General features: G+C 38.3%; 1 protein-coding gene across 8 annotated transcripts in view; it reads right to left on the bottom strand.

The window, feature by feature from the left end:
- RASGRF2 (Ras protein specific guanine nucleotide releasing factor 2) overlaps window positions 1-21,721 on the bottom strand; it is a 223,405-nt gene that overhangs the window by 83,317 nt on the left and 118,367 nt on the right. For 4 of the 8 annotated variants that reach the window (XM_074328781.2, XM_074328780.2, XM_074328778.2 and 1 more), the window contains exons 10-15: window positions 20,819-20,979; window positions 19,818-19,884; window positions 18,917-19,053; window positions 12,143-12,225; window positions 6,344-6,592; window positions 5,460-5,722 (exon numbers count right to left, since the gene is read on the bottom strand). In XM_074328781.2, coding sequence (XP_074184882.2) covers window positions 5,460-5,722; window positions 6,344-6,592; window positions 12,143-12,225; window positions 18,917-19,053; window positions 19,818-19,884; window positions 20,819-20,979 — 960 coding nt within the window. Of the gene's footprint in view, window positions 1-5,333; window positions 5,723-6,343; window positions 6,593-12,142; window positions 12,226-18,916; window positions 19,054-19,817; window positions 19,885-20,818; window positions 20,980-21,721 lie in introns of all 8 variants that reach the window. The other 4 variants (XM_074328774.2, XM_074328776.2, XM_074328775.2 and 1 more) reach the window with 1 other exon arrangement.

Here is a 21,721-nt window from a genome sequence, read left to right as displayed (position 1 = left end):
TTTCTGCCATTGGTTTCATATTACTAAGACTCCACCATTGGGTGGAATCTGGATGTGAGTTGGGCTGATACTAGTGCTTTTTAGAAGAATGCAGGGTATAAGAAGGTGGGACTGCTTGATAGCAATAAAGGCGAGGTGGGGGGGCCACTGATGAATATTGAGTGAGCCTGGAACACATCTAGGGACTAGGTTGGGGGGAAAATAAATTGCGTTATTTTTTCCCTCATAAGTTCATAGTCTCACTCATTTTTGAGGGATATTTCCTGTTTTTCTTCTTTTCCTTCATGTCATTTGAAGTTCTCTTGCCAGGAAATATTGCAAGGCCGGCATTAGAACTGCAATGACAATAAAATTGGACAAGGGTTACTAGCATTTTTCAAAGAACGTACCCTGAAACTGTCTAGCTGGACAGCAGCGAGAGAGACCCCTGGCCTCAGTGTGGACCTAACGGGCAAAGCGGGTATTATGCAGTGAGGTTGAGTGGAGTTGTGTCCTGAAGTGAAAAGCAGAAAATGTACAAACTGTTGGTACAGGATTCTTATTCAAGTTTACCAACTGTTTCAAGTGTTAACATTATGCAAAGCACATGCAAACATCTTTCAAATTAAAGACAGATCAGCGTCTCCCTTTTCTTTGCCAATTTGAGTTTTCGAGTATTAGACAGCAGAGTTAACACAGCAGTACTCTTGGCTTCTACAGACACGCACACAAGCCCATGTGCATGGACTCACATATGGACGGATGGACGGACACACACACACACACACACACACACACACACACACTGAACTTGTCAGACTGATGGCCAAGTAAAGTGTTTCATCCTTGATTTTTCTAAGACTGTGCACGATCAAAATTGCCCACATACCAATGCAAAATAAAAGAAAAACTAAGTCTGGATTCCTTTGTTTCAGCTATTCAGAAAAAATGCTAAAGAGCTCCCTGGTCCTCCCTGGTCCCAGTATTAATTCTAAGCTTTCTATCCGCAGTGTTTCCTTGACAAGGATCCACAGATAAATTATTCTCAAGTCTTAGTAGGAAGGAAAGATGTGCCTGCACATCTATCTTAGGTTTCGATATGAATCATGTAATTGATTACATTCAGAACCAAAACTGGAGCAACTCTGGGAACTGCAGAGGACCACACAATGTTCATTTGTTCACTAACCATATCCTTAGCCTCCCTCAATTTTTTTTCATTGACTGATTTCCTTCTCTATTTTATTTTTAATCCTGTTTTACCATGTGTCCATTTCAACAACCGCCTTAAATATTTTTAAGAACACGATGGGACGTAAATACACTAAAAGTAGTCAGAAGACAGCTACAGAAAGGGAAAAGAAATAAAGACACAAAGAAGTGGCCAAAAACAAAGTATTTAACAGAAGGGCTAAGGGGACAGTCATAGTGAAAATGAGAAAGAGGGGTGGGACATGTTAGTGGGTAGATGTGACTGAGAAACACAGAAGGCAGAGGTGCTGACATCTGTGGAATGGAGACTTGCTCTAATGTGCTTCATCAAGTCCCAGGGGCCCCTCCCGGACACAATCTTGGAACTTCCCCATTACCCCGAGTGAGAGGAGCTCTGCACGTAGCCATGACCTGGAACAGCAAGATGACATTTCTAACCCATGAACCACGTGGATAAACTAACCTTTGAAAATCTAACTGCAAATCATTTGTTTTGGGGAAATCCAGCAAAAAACAGAGGCATTAAACCCCGAACTTTAGCTTTTTCTCTAATGTGAGAAAGAGAGAACCTCGTATTTTTGCCAAACCGTTATTCATGTGCTCTCTCCATCTGAGGCCCCTGGTCATGAATGACTGATGCTGCCACAGGACAAGCTCTCCAGTCACTGCTAGCTATGTCCACGATGATCCCACCTCTGTCCAGCGTCTGCACTGACCAGTCTTTGTGGCCTTGGTCCAGTTCTTTCTCATTTATCTTGGTCTCCTCAAGCTTAATTTGCTCCAGGGAAAAATCTACTGATTCCTACCAGTGACCACACCTCCATCCTAGATGGCAGGCCAAACGGGCTCTATGATATGGCTCTGGACCATCACTATACACTTACTCTGGGCTTAGGCTCTGAAGATCAGAACTAGGGAAACTGGTGACCAACATGAAACAATCTGCGTGTAACAAATTAAAATGGAAGAATGAATTATGATGGGCAATGGGCAGCTCGACAGAGGGCCTCTAGAACCATGAAATGTATTTGGACTACCATGCAGAAAGAAACAGATTTTCTTTTGCTTCTTTGTTAAAGAAAATAATAATATCCATACTACTAAGACTTAGCCAAAGTAAAATGAAATCTCTGGAAATTACAAAAAGGAAGAAAGATTCTCACTGCCCACCCATTAGGATGGACACTAGCCAAAGAACAGAAAATAATAAGTGTTGACAAGGAGGCAGAGAAACTGGAAACCTGTGTACTGTTGGTGGGAATTTAAATGGGGCAGCCACCATGAATAACAGTATGGAGGTTTCTTAAAAAACTAAAAATTGAATTATCATATGACAATCTCACTTCTGAGTGTTCATCTCACTTCTGGATATTTATCTAAAAGAATTGAAAGCAGGATCTCAAAGAGATATTTGCATTCCCCTGTTCATTGCAGCATTATTCACAATAGCCAAGTGATAGAAGCAACCCAATGTCTGTCAGAGGATGAATGGGGAAAGAAAATATGGAGTGCACATATATAATGGAACACTGTATATTCCAGCCTTAAAATAGAGGGAAATCCAGGCACATGCTACAACTTGGATGAACCTTGAGACATCATGCTAAGTGAAACAAGCCAACCACGAAAAGATAATACTCTGTGATTTCATTTATATGAGGTATCTAAAGTAATCAAACTCTAGAAACAGAAAGCAGATGGTGGTTACCAGCGGCTGGCAGGGGTGGCGGGGAGAGAGAAATGGGGAGCTGTTCAGTGGGTACATAGGTTCAATTCTGCAAGATGAAAAAGTTCTAGAGATTAGTTGCACCACAACGTGAATATACTTAACACTACTGAAGTACACGCTTAAAAGTGATTAAGATAGAAAAGGAGGAGGAGGAGGAGGAAGAGAAAAAGGAAGAGGAGGAGGAGAAGGAAAGAGAAACGATTCATTAGGCGAGTTTTAAAAGTTTCCTTGATGCTAGAAAGTCCTAGGAAGACTAGTGAGAGGGTCTGCTCTGCAGGGCTGCACATGGCATCAGAACTGGCAAAAGCATCAGTTTTTGCCAATGATGTCTCCTGCTCTCAGAAATGGCTTTCACCACTGGGGTTTTGCTCCTATGTTCACGCATCTCCAACCAACTTATCCATTCCGTCAATAACATGTCCTGATTTTGCTCAACCCGCCATGATCTCCTGTGTTTTTCACCTTCCAGAGCCTTCTGTCTATGCCTCTTGTACCACCTGCCTTTACAGTGAGAAGGTGTCTATCTTCTCCACATAACTGGGGTACAAGGGGTCAGGGCACAGTCTTATGTACCATTATAGGTAACAGAGCAACCCTCATGGAGAAGACGGCCATGCGATAACTCTTGAACAGACCTTTACTGCATTGTCATTCCAGCCACGAGGGCAATCAAACTAAAGCCTCAATCACGAATGTCTGACACTAACATGCTTCTTCCTAATGCTCTCCTAACTCAAAGTAACACAAGAATCCAGACTTATCCCAAAATTTCTCCTCTCCTGTTTACTACAATCCAATAAAGGAGGGTTAAGAACTCCCCATATTCTGGGGAACTCCTGTCTTCCCCAGGGCACCCTGTCCCAGAGCAGGGATCTGAGATGAGCCCCCCTAAGTCATTCTCTCTGTGGAGGTGCCCAAGCACCGGCACTGGATCGAACCCCAGATGCACTTAGCTCCTGCACTGCCTCATTATTCCCTAGAAGGACCCATCATGATTCTGCTAAAGCTCGTTGTTCTAATGAGTTTTTAATTATCTTCCTCCTTTCCTCTTCCTTAGTTGCTAACCTGTCAATTTAAAGAATTTCTTGTTTAAAAGGGTGCTACTTTTGATGATGACAACCACTCCAATTAAAATTCCATTAAGTATTTCACTCAGGAAGCTTATTTAAATGATATGCGCTAGAAAGTACACAGCAGCTTTAAGCAGGAATAAAAATAGGGGCCTTTCATCTGGGTGATCTTCCTTGAAATTTGGATGCTTTGTCTGATTAATTGCCCACTATTTATTTTGTTATCGGAAAGTAAATCAGCTGTTATACAGGAAAAAAATAAGTTGTTTGGTAATTTGCCTGTAAAACCTTTTTGGTTTCTGTCACAGCAACACTGGATTCTAACACCAACAAGGGTCACTTCCTGCAACCCCTACATTGTACGAAGCTGAGGAAGGTAAGATGATGTGTCACAGGACCATCAATTAGTTCACAGTGTTTTGCTTGATTCATTCATTTAACAAAAATTTACTACCTCCCAGGCACTGGCCAAGGCACTGAGGTTACAGAGGTGAACAAGATAGATAAGACTGCTGATTTCATGGAGCTTATGTGGGGAAAGACTGTCCAGGCAGAAGAAAGAATAAGTGCAAAAGCCCTGAGGCAGAAATGATTGAGGTGTTTCTGAGACCCGAAAAGGAAATCAGTGTGACCATAGCCTAGTAGATGAGGGAGCATGGCAGGCGCAGGCGTTGGAGAGGGAGACGACATCCAAGTCTCACGGGTTCTGAAGGACTTGGCAGGGAGAATATACTTTAAGTGTGATGGGAAGTCATTAAAGAATTTAATCAGGAAGCCAAATATTCTCATGTATCCTTTTAAAAACCATTCTGGCTGTCATGACAATAAACAATGCCTCAGATTTTATTTTTCTCCCTGTATCTCTGTTGTAATATGGAATGTTGCCTTGGTAACTAAACTGAAGAGGCCATGTTAATGCTTACAGGCTACTCATCCTTAGCAGGGGAGGTTAGAAGGAGTACAGGTGCTTAAAGCAGACGCTGGAGGAGGAGGAGGTGGCTGCTCTGAGGTCCAAGCTCAGAGATGAGGGTGCCCACAACCTGCTACACAGAGTATCATGCCAGGTTCTTTACCCAACCAGCCTTAATGAAATTCCATGAAGAACCTTCCAGTAGTAGCACTCAGATAACACTATTGGCCTTTACTACAGAAGACGTTAGGACAGCTAACCTTGCTCTCCTTTCCACAAAGACTAGAGGGAACTACAGGAATTCTAGCCTTTGTATTCATTCTACTTTCCAAGCAGAAGTGGGAAAGTTGTAAAAAAAGGGAACTAGAGTTCCGGAAGGAATGGTAGGGAAGCAGGTGGCCAACAAGCACGGGGTGTGGCAGGTGGATAATACCTCTTTGAATACTTCGTTTTAGCTTGTTACACAGATCCACGCGGGGGTTATCTAAATGCTCTTCTAAAGATCCCAGGCTTTGTTCTGGAGAAGAAAGGCTTCTGCTAAGATCCAACGGTACTTTACCAGTGTGTGGCGGTGGGGACGCAGCAGGGCTGTGGGTTGTGGTAGGACTGCTGGATGCCGGGGAGGTGCTCAGGTCCAATGCTCCTATCCTTGAATTCAAGGGAGAAGTCAAGGACAGCTTTCTGGCCCTCACTGGGGAGGACGTTCTGGACACAGCCAGTGGTGGGGGGGAGGAGAATTTGCGACACAAGCGTGGAGTCTTGCCATCCACCAAATGTTCACCTCTGTTGTTCTGGCTCGTGGCAAAAAACAATTCCAATGACCTAAAAATAAGAGCAAAAGCTATTAACAGATTGTAGCCAAGTGAAAATGATTCCCCTGATGTCATTCGAGAACACGCTCCCTACATTAAAAGGCCACAATATCTTCACACTTCTCTTGCTGGGTTTTCTTCATTTCAATGCTATCTGTATTCCACGCACTTGCCAAAGGAACACAGACAGGTTTTAGGCCATGTCTAATCCCCTGCTACGAAACTGTGCTCCAAAGACCAGTAGCACTGGTATCTCTGGGCAGCTTATTAGAAATGCAGAACTCTGGCTCCACTCCAGACCTACTGAATCATAGCCTGCAGTTTAACAAGACCCCAGGTGATTCTTACGCATATTAAAGTTTGAAAAGCACAACTGTAAAAACATAAAACAGGAAAATCTAAAACAATAGATTTAGTGTCCAAATACTCACAGAGCAAGTAAAGGCCACTTGGGGACTTCAGGGTTCTCAACTTCTTCCCTCAGGAACTATCTGTGACCTCTACTCACCCCTTCTACTGGTGAGGCATCGTAAGATCAAAAGCAAGGCAATACCCTCAGAGCTGCTCATCTAAAGGGAAACCCAGGGACCAGAAGGGCCACACCGTCATGACAGGAAAGTCCCAGGCCTACCTGACAGGGATGGAGGTAAAAGGCCTCTTGTATATGTCGGAAAGCTTCGCTAGCACCACAGCTGCCGTCGTGAAAATACGATAGGTGTGCAGAAAGGTGTTGAGGAAATCAATACTAAGAAACCTCAAGTCTGTGAGCCGCTCCAAGAGGCGCTCCACACTGGCATAACGGATCTGGGGCACTTTGCAGGAGTTGAGTGTTTTACTGAAGCAAATGTCAGTGTCGTCTTTATGAAGACGGGCATCAGACCTATGCACAAAGCAGGCACATGAGGACAAAACCAGGACGCAGCGTCCTCTGGGTCACTGAGTATTTCAGTCTTGGTAAACACACATTCCTGTGCAGGCCTCCCATTGCATTTGATAAAAGACGTTGATATGACATGTTACAGACAACAAGGCAGAGCTATAGGAATATCAAATATGCCATATAATTTATTTAGGAAGGTCAAAATTAATAGTGGAGAAGGTAATAATAATTCATTTCACTCTGGGAATTCCTTCTGTAGGGGAGGAACAATAATTTTTCCTCTACCCTTCTGAGTTCTTGGCTGAGAGCTCTATAACAAAAGATAGATTAGCAAGAGAAAAACAAATGAATTTATTAACATGGATACATGCAAGATACCCAGGGAGAAATAAGGAACTCCTCCAGATGGCTTAGAATTCAGGATTAAATATCATCTTAACCCGGAAAGGAGAGGGAGATATAGGCCTCTTAGGGGAGAGTAAATGATTTTTAGAAAAGATAAATGGTTCTTAAAACAATAGATGGGCGATTAAATAGATAGTGTGACATTTTGGGTATGGTGTCGACTTCTAGTCTCCTCTCCTGCGATAAGGGTCAATCCTCCCTGGGTGATGAATGTCCTTGGGAAGGGATTTATGACAACTGAGTTCTTTTTGGTGGGTCTTCTTTAGGCAGATAAGGGGAGTTTAGAGAAAGTCTCTCCCTACATTTGCTGTTTTTCAGGTCCTACAGCTCAAAACAATATGCCAAAGTGGTATATTTTGGGGTGGCATATTCTGCTACCCTTTACTTCTCTCTCTAATTCAACCATGTTTTATTAGGAAAATGAGACCAAAAGCCCTATGTAGGAGGGGCTTTGCTTATCCTCTTAAACCAAAGTATCAAAAATGCCCTTAAAAAGTAATAGGTAACATTCTCCCCACAGAGGGGTGAGGGAAGGGGGAGACACAGATATTTCTTTTTCTCACTTCTAATTTTGTGCATTTGTGCTTTCCCCTTTTTTCTTGACTAAACTAACTGATAGATTATACGATAGATTATATTATTAGGTATTTTTCCCTCTAGAACTGCCTCTTCATCAATTCTGTGGTCTTTCTATATCTTAATTTATTAATGTCAGTTCTTATCTTATTTCCTTCCTGCACTTTCCTATAGTTGATTTTGTCATTCTTTTTCTAACGTCTTGAATCGAATGCTTAATTCATTTCATTCTTCCTGGCTTATTAATGCATTTAAGGCTATCCATTTTGAGTACAGTTGAATCCACAAGTTGTATAAAATGCTTTGGTTTCATTTTGGTCTGCAGTATTAAAAATGTCTTCATTTTTTTAAAAAAGTAAAATGAGTAAAGGCGGTCAATTATATGGTAATGGATGGTAACTAGACTTATGGTGGTGATCACTTTGTAGCGTATACAAATATCAAATTATAATGCACTCCTGAAACTAATATAAGTATTATCTACCAATTTTACTTCAATTAAAAAAAATACTAATAGATGAAATATAGGTCATAAACCCTTCCAGAGATTCTTGTGAACAGTTCCCCCACTGGCAATGCTCTATTTGTTCTCATTCTGTAAAACCTCCCAACTGCCGGCTCCTCCACATGACCAATGCAGCCGACGCCTGAGCAGCCTCTCCAGGCGGATGAGCAAACTAAGAAGAAGATGCACACAGCAGCCCACAAGATCCTTGGTCATATTCAGAGCCCTCAGCCAGTGGTGAGCATTTTTTAAAAGGGCAAAAAAGGCGAGAAGAGAAGCAAAGTTTCTAAGAGGAAAAGCTTGGAAGCAGAGGTTGAATCCAAGTGGGGCTCATAGAAATGCACACCTTCTCTTGGACTGCCCACAGCCTGCACATTCCCTTCTGAGACCCCTTGTTCCTCTTCACCGCAGCATCTCAGAAAAGGCGATCAATGAAGTCCTGGATTTCACCACTTGATTAAAGAATATGCTCCTTGGCCAGTGATGTTCTGTGAGGCAACTGCTTGCTAAGAATCAGTTGGCTTGTTGTGAGGGCCCTTAATTATCCCTTTCAGCACTTTGAGGGGTTGTAAATTATATATTTATTTTCTTTTGGATAAAAAGGAATCAATACCTTTCTTAGCTTGCTCTTGGAAACTTCCCAGCCCAAAGTATGCTTAGTGCAGGTGGAAGTGTTTCATTTGTGGGCCTGAAAGGGCATTTTAAATGAGCCGCTAACCCCTGCCAAGGAATTGTCTGAGGGTGGCCGGCTAATTTAAGTCACATTGCTGATCTTGAAAATGCACAAGCACGTCTTTTGAGATTCTTGAAAACAGCGTGGTCCTTCTTTCCACTCACTATGTGACCCTCAACCAACTTTCTTTCGCTGGTTTTTAATTTTCTCATTTGTAAAAAGATCTTAGAAACTTTCATGAATCAAGCAGTCTGTCTAGAAGATGGCTGACCGAGGTAATCATTTTTCCTCCCATTTCCCACCAAAAAAATCTCTATTTCCTAAGGAAGTTGAGGTTAACTATTGTTAAAAGAAATCAAGCCTTAACCTTTATATATAAAATGTAAAACACCATTTAAAGGGATATTTTCACCTAATAAATGTCATGATTTTGCATTCTAACCATAGTTTGAGATTTGCATCTGTTAACTATAATCAATCAAAACAAAAGGAGGGAAAAATATGTTGTAGCCAACATGAAATTAAAATAAAACTGACTAATTACACCACTGTCCTTCAAAATTGTGATTACATTTTTATTTTAAGTAAAGAAAAAAATAGAATTTATGAAATTATTTAATTTTCTTTTATTACACTGTACAAGATCTTTATTTCCTAAGGGACTCTCAAGAAAGATATAATGTGTTACTTAAGCCTCTTATGATAACAACCCCTTTTTGGTAAACAGTTTAAAAAGCAATCTTGAGACATCAAACCCATATTACCTATTATAATTAGTAAGTTTTAAAAGGAAGTGAGTGCCTGTAAAGTGATGCCACAATTAAGATAGGATAACTTTTTCTTTAATGCTCCAAAATGTCTTTTTCCCCCCCCTCATGATATGTAGCCAAGGAGATGCACAGGGAGGCAAGAATATAGAATTTAGGGTAGAATAGAGCCATGGAGGAGACTATCAGAAGGGACAGAAATCGCAAAATCATCTACTTTTCTTTGATTAAGGAGAACCAGGCTCAATGAGGCAGAGAAAAATAGATGGAAGAAATATATAAAATACAGAGGGTGCCAAAAAAATGTATACACATTTTAAGAAAGGAAAACACTGTACTAAAATGATGCTGATGGTAACCACTTTGAGCACCTCTTGTAATTGTAGAAGTTAAACATGTTCATCTTTTGTTATAGGTATATACTATTACAATTTTAATACAGCTTTTTCCTTTCTTAAAATGTGTATACATTTTTTTTGGCACCCTCTGTATATGAAACTCTGCCTTGGGAGTAAATACAGTACAGTATAGATGGGCTTCAAAATGTGTGACTCTAATGTGTGACTCTTACAGCCTGAGATACAGGTTTCTGTCCTGACAAGAGAATGTTTCCTACTCATCCAAGTGCACCTCTGTGCACCCCAAAGTGGGAAAGTCTTGGTCTACATGGGATTGAGATTGGACATGGACATTTGTTAAACTGCCATGATAAGGGACAAAAGATGCATTCGGGCACCAGCCATAATTGGTCGTGCACAATATTAAAGTTTTTATCGGTATTAATTCTTGAAGTCAACAAAATGTATGTACAGTCATCCTTTGGTATCCATGGGGGGGTGGTTCCAGGACCCCTGTGGATACCAAAAGCTGAGGATGCTCAAGTCCCTTACATAAAATGGCTTAGTATTTTCATATAACCTGTGCACATCCTTCCGTGTATTTTAAATCATCTCTAGTTACTTATAATACCTAATACAACATAAATGTTACGTAAATAGTTGTTATACTGTATTGTTTAGGGAATAATAACAAGAAAAAAGGTCTGTACATGTTCAGTACAGTCACACCATCATAGGCCTAACTACTTAGCACATGTCAGCAACAACTAACTTTTTTTAAAAATATTTTTGATTTGTAGAATGTTGAAGTCACAGATGCAGAACCCACAGATACAGCGCACCGCTGTATAGTGGGTTTGGGAGCTTATAACTTAGTTGGCTGCAATGTCCAACTAACATATTCCCATTCTAAAGCAGTCTGAACTTGAATTGAATAGCGGTCTAACCTTCAAGAAAGTACTTTTAAAAATGAATAAAAATATATTTTATTTTGTAAAATATTAAAATAAGAATCCTATGGTAGAAAATTAATAAGAAAATTCTAACCAACAATGTGAATTTAAAAATTCAGTCATAATTTGGACTTTTTATTTAATATTCCATACTTGGTTTTAATCTTAGCATCACACATTTTAACTAATTGGGTTTTAAGTAAAACCATAGTAAATTAAAAACCTAGAAAACTGAATGCTAAAAGAATCTTTGCCCCAGAGTTTTAAAATAATCTTACCCAAAATATTTTTAAATTTGACTAGTAATTTAAAATACTATCATCCTTTGTAATTAATTTTCTGTAGTAATTATGGCACTAGAATAATGCACTCTGCCTTCATATGACATAATAAGTTTTAAAATTTGTATCATTGGGATGATGCTAATTATAGTTAATGCTTACCAGAAGAGAAAAGTTAATGTTATTTATTGCAGTAGCATAAACATCTCAGACCTAAAAAAAAATCCACATAAAAAGACATAGAAGACAAACATTTTCTTAGTTTCATGTAACCTTTTTTTGAGAGATGTAACAGAACTTCTTTTAAAAATATTCTTAGAATTTGGGATGCAAATAACCAAGAAAATAAGAGTAGGGACCAGCTTTAAAAGACTCCCCAATTTCTGAATTTGGACAGAAAAAAGTATATAAAGACAAAAGCATTAATACAGAAAGCTATGGCACATAGTTATTGATGTAACCTCTCATTTTAAGCTATAGTTTCCCTATTGATCATTATAAATTATAGGCTTTGCTTTGTTAATGAAACATACAGAGAGCAGGATGGCACCCCTGGGCAATAGCCTCTACTGCCCTATATGTATAGGTAGTGGCCAGATGGTACCATAGGAAACCCAGATGATTCATATTAATTGTCTTCAACATCTAAACGTATCTCTACAAGCATATCTGAGTGATAAGATTCATACCCACTAAGAAGACGCCAAAAGAATCTGCCATGCTTTGAGCCACCCTCTGACCTTGTACACATCTGGCTGTCACAACTTTTTATATTGAATCTGAAAATCTCCACAGTCTTTTGTTCTGAGTGAAGGCATATGTGACAATATGAAAAACAATTTTTCTATGCTATGAGTTGATAAATCATGAATCTGAAGAAACATTTGATAGTCTTATTTATAATGGCATATCATGAATTATCATATTACTGTCAAGAAACATGGTCACAGTATGAAGCAGAATGCTGCTGAAGCAATATTTTATTCAGGGTTTTACATTCTCTACCAATTTTATCTTGATTAAAATGTAAGGGAAAGGATTATCACACTTACTTAATCATATGTGGCACAGTAACTTTGGAATTCTCTTCAAACACTATAGTCATTAAACCATTACACCGTATATTGTCCACACACTGTGAAATTAAAAAATAGACAATTACAACCCACGTGAAAATCTAGGCAGATTATATATTCACAGAATTGTTTACAGCAACAAAAACAATTTAGTTTCTCATCACACACACACACACACACACACACACACACACACACACGGCAAGTAAACATTATACATTGAGGCACGGATTCAATGTCTAGATACCAAAGCTGTGTACCTGGCAAATTTAAGGACAACATTTTCCTGCAATGAGTTTCTCAAGGATACTGACCAAAATGTCACATTGTCACAATTCTCTGGCAGAAGTAGCACTGCTTGAGAGGTTTATGACCTTTTGATGGTGACTGCCTCTGCTGTGTTCATTCTCTGCCCTAGGGGGTGGTATGGAGCAGGCAGAGGAGAAATGACTTCCTTAGATGAAATTCATCTTCTGTCTCACTGGTCAGCTCTGTGCCTGCTTTTCAGGTGTTTTTTGCCAATAAATTCCCTCATTTTACTAGTTTCTCTAGCAGTTTCTATTGGGACCATGTTGGATTGGTGAGGATACACTGTATAATCTCTCCTGTTTCTGGAACACGTAAAACCCTGTTCATCTTGTTCTCTTCTCTAAGAGAACTTTTGCTACTTTTCTCTGCCTTTTTAATTTATATCTATGCTACATCAATTAAAAACTTCCCTTTGCAACTATTTTGGGTTATGGAAGCATTTATTTTGAATTATACATATTCCCTTTGAAAAAGGCAGCAAATTAAAAAAAAGATTTAAACAATTTTTAAAATCAGAAATTACTTCTAGTTACTAGGCTATCATATAGTGCTTTACGACTGCAATTAAATGGTTTGAAGAAGCTGATTGCTAGGTGTCTTCACACAGGTCCTAAACTCGGTTTACCCTAAACTCAAATGTCTAATAAAAGAGGACACATACGTATAAGAAACTTGATCACTGCCATCCCCGGACTATTAAGTTTACTTAGCATATCAGTCATTTACAAACTTGTTTTTCCTTAAAAGTTTGTTTTCTCATGTCTTATGCCACTATTTCAATGACTAGGTATAGAGGATCCAAAATGCTGGTAATAAAATGGAATACTTTAAAGTTTCCTTCAATGAATTTCCTCAAACTACAGCACCTGGAAATGATATAGGTCTTTTGTAAAAGCAAAGTGATGTAACATGAACTTCTGAGAAGCAAGGGATACCTGTATATGAATGTGTGTATGAATAGATTTATATTAGAAGGTGTGGTATATACTCATGATCACACATGCATGTATCTTGGTTGTGTTGGGGAGAAGAGTTTGAACTCCAACTGAAAACAATTTCAGTTCACTCATTCGATAAGAAATACATGAAAATAAGCAAGGTGTGACATAGCTTCAAGGGCACATTGAATTTATATGAACTACAGTAAACCTTGAAATTACTAGGATAACAAAAACAGATTCCTAAGCCATGGATATTCTAGTTCAGTTTGTGATGACCTTGACTCTAACTAGGGTTGGGCCTGGGAATATGCATGTTCACAAAAGCCCCAGGTAATTTTGATGCAGCTGGTCCTTGGAAAAATGTTGAAAATAACTCTTCCAGCAGGGTTCTTTGAGGGTTTTAGTTCAGGCAATATCTATTCAAAGGTCAGTGGTCTACTGTGTCACCATGCTTTTTACCTTCTTCATACTTCTAAGTAGGAAGGAAGGTAAGTTTCAACTTTTCCCTTTTAATTCACTTTTTTTTTATGTTAAAATAGAAAATTCCCTATTGATTGCAGGGGAGCTATTTTAAGGAATAAAGCATGTCAGCAGCATGCTACAAATTTGTCTGTACAAGGTCTATATTTTGACACATCTGCCCAAAGCAAGAAGCCCAGAGGTGAATTTTAATTCTGCGTTTTAGTTAATACCCATAATTATAGAAAAATCTGTTTAATACACCATTATGCATGACAGTAAGACAAGCACCAATGAATGCACAATATTGAAATGAATGGTCAAATCTTCAGCCTCAAATTTTTCCCTATAAATAGAAGAAAAAGGGAAGAATTATTGGTCAAGACCATTAGCCACTTCACATTTTATTGGAGGAGCCAATGGTTAATAATGACCTTCCTGATGTAACGAAAAGTGTAATTAATCATTCAAGCAATTGTTACTTCTAAAAATTATAGCTTCAAAGACAGAGGCCTGGCAAGGCCAAAAGGCTTAATTTTTGCAGAGAGTGCTTTATGTGAAACAGATTGTTTCCACTCAGGAACGAGTTTATTATCTTAAATAAGAGCCATGTGTGATTAGTGTAACATGGTACAGTACCTTAGCAAGGTGACTTCTAGTCAAATCAAAACAATATTCAGATTTAGCAAAATAAAGAGTAGAAACATAAAAAGACAAAATAATGGAGAACATATTCATAACATGAATTGAAAGAAAGTGTTCATTTCCCTGGTCTGTACAGATAGCTGAAATGAATAAATGTCCATCTGGCATGAACTGACAAGAAACAGAAATAGTGGAACATGTTAATCTCATTGTTAATTACAGAAGTGTACATTAAAACCACCAGAAAGCAATACTTTTCCATTAAATAGGAAAATGTGATAAATATGACAAAATGCAACATTGGCAGGACTTAGAGGAAAGCTGCATAGATACTTTGCTGATGATCTAGTGAAATGATGAGTTGTATACTTCTTGAAGCATTTTGGCAGTCTGTCAAGTTATGAATTATGAAATCATGAAAGTGATCAGGCCCTCTGTACCAGCCTTACCCACTGTGGGGAAGATATACCAGCCAAGGATGAAAGGGAAGGGAAAAAACTCCGGCACTAATGTGTTTAGCACCACAGCATATCTTAATGCTAAAACTGGGAAACTGCCTATATGGTGTGCCTAATTATTCAGAAAAAGCTAGAAAGGTGGTAAGTTAATGTGGAGATGTGTGTGTGTGTATACATACACACACACACACACACACACACACACACACATACAAATATACTATCTTAGAAGATACCAATATGAAAAATACGCAGAAATACAGAAAGACGTAAATGAGATAAAAAAGCAAAAGTGATATATATACACACTGAGAGCCAAACTGTAAAATGATTTCTCTATGGCAAGATTCTGGAGGTTTTAGAGATAGAAACAGTTGATTTTCAGGGCAAAGGTTCTCTAATTTAATTGTACAAAAGTAGTCTGTTGAGCTTGTGAAATCTTGGAGGTGTCTGGAATGTAGGTGGAAGACTCTGCATATTTTAAAAACCCTCAGATAATTCTAATACAGGTATCTGTGGAAAACACTTTGATAAAAATGTACTTTGTATGCTGGGTGTTGGGTGTATTTTTAGTTCCATTTTGTGTCCATGTATTTTACATATACATAACATATTAAATGGTATGTCTTTAAGCATTTAGTAGGCTCATCTTATTAATAATGAATATGTACAGAGATACACTTGAGAGCCTGACAAATTCCATCTGTGTATGTGCAGCACATAATTTCCCCCATAAAATGTTTCCTGCTTTAAGCAGACAACAAAGCCAGTTGAGATGCAGGCGGCTGGGCATCAGGGTAGGCTCAATCAATAGTTCAACACTCCATCCTTACCACTCACCATTCAAATCCCACATCAGAAAAATCACTAAGTATCTCAGAATACTCACTACTTACTCAGCCTGTAGTAGCGGTTGGCACATGACCACTCCCTCCTCCTTGATACATTTTCTTCACTTGACTTCCAGGACACCGTGCCTTATTGGCTGTCCTCCAATTGCACTGATGGTTCCTTCTTAGTTCACTTTGCTGTTCTCTCTGACCCCTAACTCAGGCCATGACCCTTTTCTCATTTCTATTTACAGTTACTCCCTGGGTAATCTCAATAATTTCACAGCCTTAAATACCACCTAAATGGCATAAAGTCTTCTATGTGGACCTCTGTCGTAAACATTGAACTTCTATTCTATATCTCACTGCTTACTTAACAACTCCACTTACATGACTTCCTCATTTTCTATTTTCCACCTCTCACATTCCACTTCAGCCACACTGACCTTCAGGCTATAACTCAAAATATGCAGTGTCCTCCTGCTCTAGAGTCTTTGCAATGGCTCTGTTTCGGATGACTTTCCCTTCCTAACATATCTCCATGTTATTTCCACCACCTGCCGTATTTTTCGTTTACTTGTCTTCTTCAGAATGAGCTGACCACCTTTTTAAAACTGTATCGCCCCACACCTACCTCCAGGAGCTCCATCCTTATTACCCTGCCCAATCACCTTCTAACATAAACTAGTATATACTTATTTATAATGTTTACCATTCATGTTCAGTTTTTCCAATACTAGAATGTAAGCTATACAAGTCAGGGAATTTTTTTGTTATAGTTGCTTCTTTTGTTCATGATACATCACAAGTGCCTAAACAATGACTGGCATATAGTATCACTGCATAAATATATTTGTTAAATGAGTGAAATCATAAATGTCACCGCTACACAATATCAAAGTTCTACTGGACATAGTAATTTCACACAATGATACCGTCACTCAAAAAGATAAAACTTTCTGTGAGGGTCCTTCTCTGATTCAATTGTAGGTATAATCTAATACAATTTGACATAATGGCCATGGTTAATCGGAGAGGAGGAAACTGTACACTTGTGCTGCAATATGTCATTAGTCTAAGTAGAGTCTCCCTTGGATACTTGTGGCAAGCAAAGCATGGAGTACCTTTCTTTAAAGGACCAGGCATAGAATTTTTCCTGCACCCCAAGGGTCTTTCTCTTTTAACAATGCCTCACCAGATGCCCTAAGGAAGGTCACTTAAAGCTGTTTATCAACTGTGCGTCTTAGGAGCCCCAGTTACATCATAAATTAGGAGCTAGAAGCAGCTAGAAAAACTTTTGCCTACGCCTGTTCTCCCCATTCACAACACTTCACAAAATCTTGTTCCATTAAGTTGTTTACTTCCCTTTTTTCTCCACTAGCCTGCCTGTCTCCTTGGGAGCAGGGACCATCACCATATCCCTAAGTACCTACACAATATCTGGCAGTACATAGTGATTGCACGATAAACATTCATAGAATCAGTGAATGATTCACAATTTCATAAGGTAAGAGGTGCATTACAAAGACTAAAGTATTCATTCATCCAGCATAGAGTTAATGAAGGTATTAATAAGTCACCACAAGGATGTAATTACGCAAATATAGAAGATCCTATATTTTCATTCCTTTGTTAGCCAGAAAAGAAGTGTCTTCTGACAAATTCCATCAATGCATAATTCCATCAAATAACTTTTAACTGTTCACCATCAAAGCAGTCATGGCAGTACATAAGTGAAAATCCACCATTCCTGTAGAGGATGTTTAGAGTTCTGATAAAAGATCTGGATTAGGTCTGAGTCCTGACTCAACACAGTTGTGAAACTTTGGACAAATTCTTAGCCTTCCAAACCTCAGGTTTCTCACCTGTGAAATGGGACTAATATTTCTCGTTACCATCAGAATACTGTTGCAAGGGTCAAATGAGACTAAGTTTGCAAAATTTCTTTGACATGTAAAAATAATTATTTTTGACATTTATTCACTTTCTATTTTCCCTCAGTTTTTAGTCACTCAGAAAAAATTAAGTATCTAAAGAACTATGGTATAGTTCAGATTTTTACCTGTTTTATATATAAATTACTATGAGCTCTTCAGAAAAAAAGAGGTGATAGAATCTACAGTATATGCCCTTTCTGTTTGTCCAGTCTTCATTGAGTTAACAACTTTGAAGATAAATATCAAGCCTTCTTTTAATATTTCCCTCACATGAACATTTTTCTCCTACATTGGCTAATGGAGCCAAAATTAACATGCAGCTTGGATTTGGAATGCTCAAGTCTAATCATGACTAATTTTGACATATTTCCACATCCTCAATAAATGCAACAATTCCCTAACTGGACATTGCTGATCAAGAAAAGGTAAGCAAGTCTGTTCCCTATCTTTTCTATATAAAATACAGGAGCTCATTTTCAGTTTTCATACTACAGATAGTATCTCTCATTTGATGTAACTCCTTAATTTGTGATTTCTCACCATAGCTCTTTTTGTATCTCTCACCATTTTTCTACCTCAGAAACAAATAAGCAAAAAAAAAAATCCAGTGGGGTCACTGGAGAACTTATTACTAACGGAGATTTTAACACTGTTCAACACTAGTGTTTATATTTACAGATTGTACAAAAATGCCCAGTAACTAAAATACAATTACTACATTTCACATAAATGTTAACCATAAAAATAAAAACAAATAACAAATGATTCTAGCATATCAAGATACAGAAAGGCAATGATAGTGACCACAGCAACTACCGTGCTTCCCCAAAAATAAGACCTAGCCGGACAATCAGCTCTAATGCATCTTTTGGAGCAAAAATTAATATAAGACCCGGTATCATATCATATCATATCATATCATATCATATCATATCATATCATATCATGTCATATTATATAAGACCCGGACTTATAGTAAAATAAGACCGGGTCTTATATTAATTTTTGCTCCAAAATACGCATTAGAGCTGATTGTCCAGCTAGGTCTTATTTTCAGGGAAACACGGTAGATGTAATTTTTTAATAAAAATAAATTGACTCTAAAAATCCCCCCCAAAATTAATGTTGTGAAGAACAAAAAAAAGACTTATGGCAAAAGCCATTTGCTTACCTGACTTATGTCGCTTGTCCAGGCAGCTTTCTCCTGGCGTGAAGGTGCTAACAAGACTACAGTGAAAGCGGCAGCATCTGGAGGCTCCACCACTATTTTAAAATCCAGGTGTCCAAACACATGCCCAGAACCTTTGGCTTCAACACACGTAAACCAAACAATCAGATGTGAATACAAAAATATAAGTGATCGCTGCTTTCACGTAGTTCTAGTAATACCGTGTTTCCCCGAAAATAAGACCGGGTCTTATATTAATTTTTGCTCCAAAAGATGTATTAGGGCGAATTTTCAAGGGATGTCTTATTTTTTCATGTACAACAACCTACATCTATTCAAATACAGTCGTGTCATCTTCTTCTGGAACATCGTCATCACGTATTAAATGAGTCCGTCTGGCTGACGAGCTTAACTGGGGCTTATTTTCGGGGTAGGTCTTATTTTCAGGGAAACACAGTACAATTGCTGCTCAAGTCCAGAATCTCATTTCAGCAACATGGTGCTTCTCTAGCTTGAGGAGGTTTCATTAAGCTCATAAGCGGATGAAGAAGCTGAGGTCAGTAGGTTACTCAGGACTAGGAGCCTGGTCCTTCTCATTTCATTTTTTTTAAATCTTCGTAATCTACAGAGTTCTAATGCTCTACTCCAATTCCTTTCTTCTCTGCCTGACACTGAAAAATTACTAACACGAGACAAATTCAGTAAAATGCGAATTGCCAAAGATGGTTTCACAAGGTTTATGGGTTAAAAGGTTCAATAGAATTTTTCATATACAAATGACTTCAGGAAGTTTAGTCTCAGAATCTCTACTGCCTCTTTAAGCATTACTTCTTAGTGATAAACAAATAAAAACCACAGGACTTTTAAATTCTAATATAATTCTAAGTGACAGAATGTAACTTACAGTCATCGTCACCTGCATCGGGCTCCTCAATCAAGGTGCATTCTATTAGAGAGAGAACCCCACCTGTCTGGAAACAAACCAATTTTTCATTAAGTGGCTGAGAACCTTGCATAGGTTGGAAAGCTCTGACTTGCAAATCTTATACTCAAGTTGCCACAGAAAAAAAGCGTAGCAATTCTACACCGTAAGTAACTTTTTATAGATTCCAAAATTAAATTTAGATGTGTAAAAATAATTAAACTCATTTAACTTCATGATTCTTCTCTTCCAACTCACCGTCACTCCCAGTGTTTATAAAATTTAGGAAGTCGTCTATGGGAGACTAGATGGCATGTAAGGGGCCCTCAGAGTGAATGCAGCTCAGCAAAGGCTGAAAAGGCTGAGCTCACCAACCAGGAAATGGCTGAAGCAGTCGAAAGCCATCATCGTGGAGGTGAACAATATTTTTAGGCATAAACAACAGAAGGTAGACAGGTGAACTTTTTCTGTAAAGGGCCAGATGGTAAAGCCATATGATTTCCATCTCAACTTCTCAAATCTGCCATTTTAAAAAGCATGAAAGCAGCCACAAACAAAATGTAAACCAATGACCATAGCTGTGTTCTAATACAACTTTATTAACAAGAACAGGCATCAAACAGTGGGCCATAGTTTGCTGACTCCTGGTATAGAGCAAGATAAAATAGCATTTAGCAAACAGTGCAACAGTGCACTATAGTAACTTGATAAGATTTTTGAAGCTCAGTAGTCATCAACTAGTAATAATTTTATCCAGATTATGATTTTAATTGCACTTCTTTACGGTAATACACACTTGAATATCTATTACTTTGGATCCAAGTGACAACAAAGTAAATGCCAAGGTTGGTAACTGTACATTCCTCATTATTCAATTGTGACAATGCTTTAGGATACCAAGCCTGGGGAAGGCATTATTAAATTAACCTCAACGCTCCTTAAGTGCGTGAAACATAAATGGAATGGCCACGTAACACCAGTACCTTGAGCAGATGCAGCTTTCCTCCTGAACTTCTTGTACAAATTAAAAAGTGCTTTGTAAATAAAAAGCATTGTCTTTCTCCTTCCTTTTTCAAAGACAGTGAACCCAGGCGAACTTTACTAAGTTTCCCCTTCTCAACAGAAGGTACTTGAATAAGAGAACCTGGTGATTACAAAGGTGAAGAATACACAGCGATTAAAATTCTGTCAAGAGAGCCATTCCTGCTGCAATAAACACCAGGGCTGTTTCCCAAGATACCAGGGATTGATGAAATGTGCCATTGGGACAAGTAACCCCCTACCCTCTCAGCAGAAGTAGCAATGCATTCTGTTTTTAGGGGCACATTAACTCCTACTATTTTTGTAAAACACTTTAGGCTTGATTATTCATCTATAAGCTAGAAATTAAGTTTGAAAGAAAGCAAAATGGAATACAAAGAATGAGGCACTTCTGTCATCTGTCCTTGGTGATCTGATCTCAATCAATTTATTTACTTAAAATAAAGTACTTGTCATGTAATTACATATGGTAATAACATAATAAAAAGCAAATAGAATTTATTCTTCCCAAAGCACTGAAGGTACATAAATAGCATATTAATAGAGTTTACTTTGTATTTAAAAAATAGAATGTGCCATACATGTGTATCATAGAAATATACAAATTATAGAATTCAATGCAATTTAATTACAGACTATTTTTAAAAGGTAGCTATTTCACATTACGTTTAAATTATATGTGATAAAAATTCTTTGTGGAATCTAAATGGAAAGGAAACCATATACCCAGGCCATTCCTGTGAGCAAAACTGCCTTCCATTCAATGTGAAAAGCTCTGCATAACTTCACACTAACAATCACCTCCCTCACCCCCAAAATAAAATTACAGTCTAAGTTAAATATCA

Source organism: Rhinolophus sinicus, chromosome 3 (assembly GCF_057876585.1).
Source record: "Rhinolophus sinicus isolate RSI-liver-muscle chromosome 3, RSI-T2T, whole genome shotgun sequence".
In the NCBI taxonomy this organism is placed as follows: Eukaryota; Metazoa; Chordata; class Mammalia; order Chiroptera; family Rhinolophidae; genus Rhinolophus; species Rhinolophus sinicus.
The sequence above is the reverse complement of the archived record's forward strand: the minus strand, read 5'-3'. Positions and strand labels throughout refer to the sequence as shown.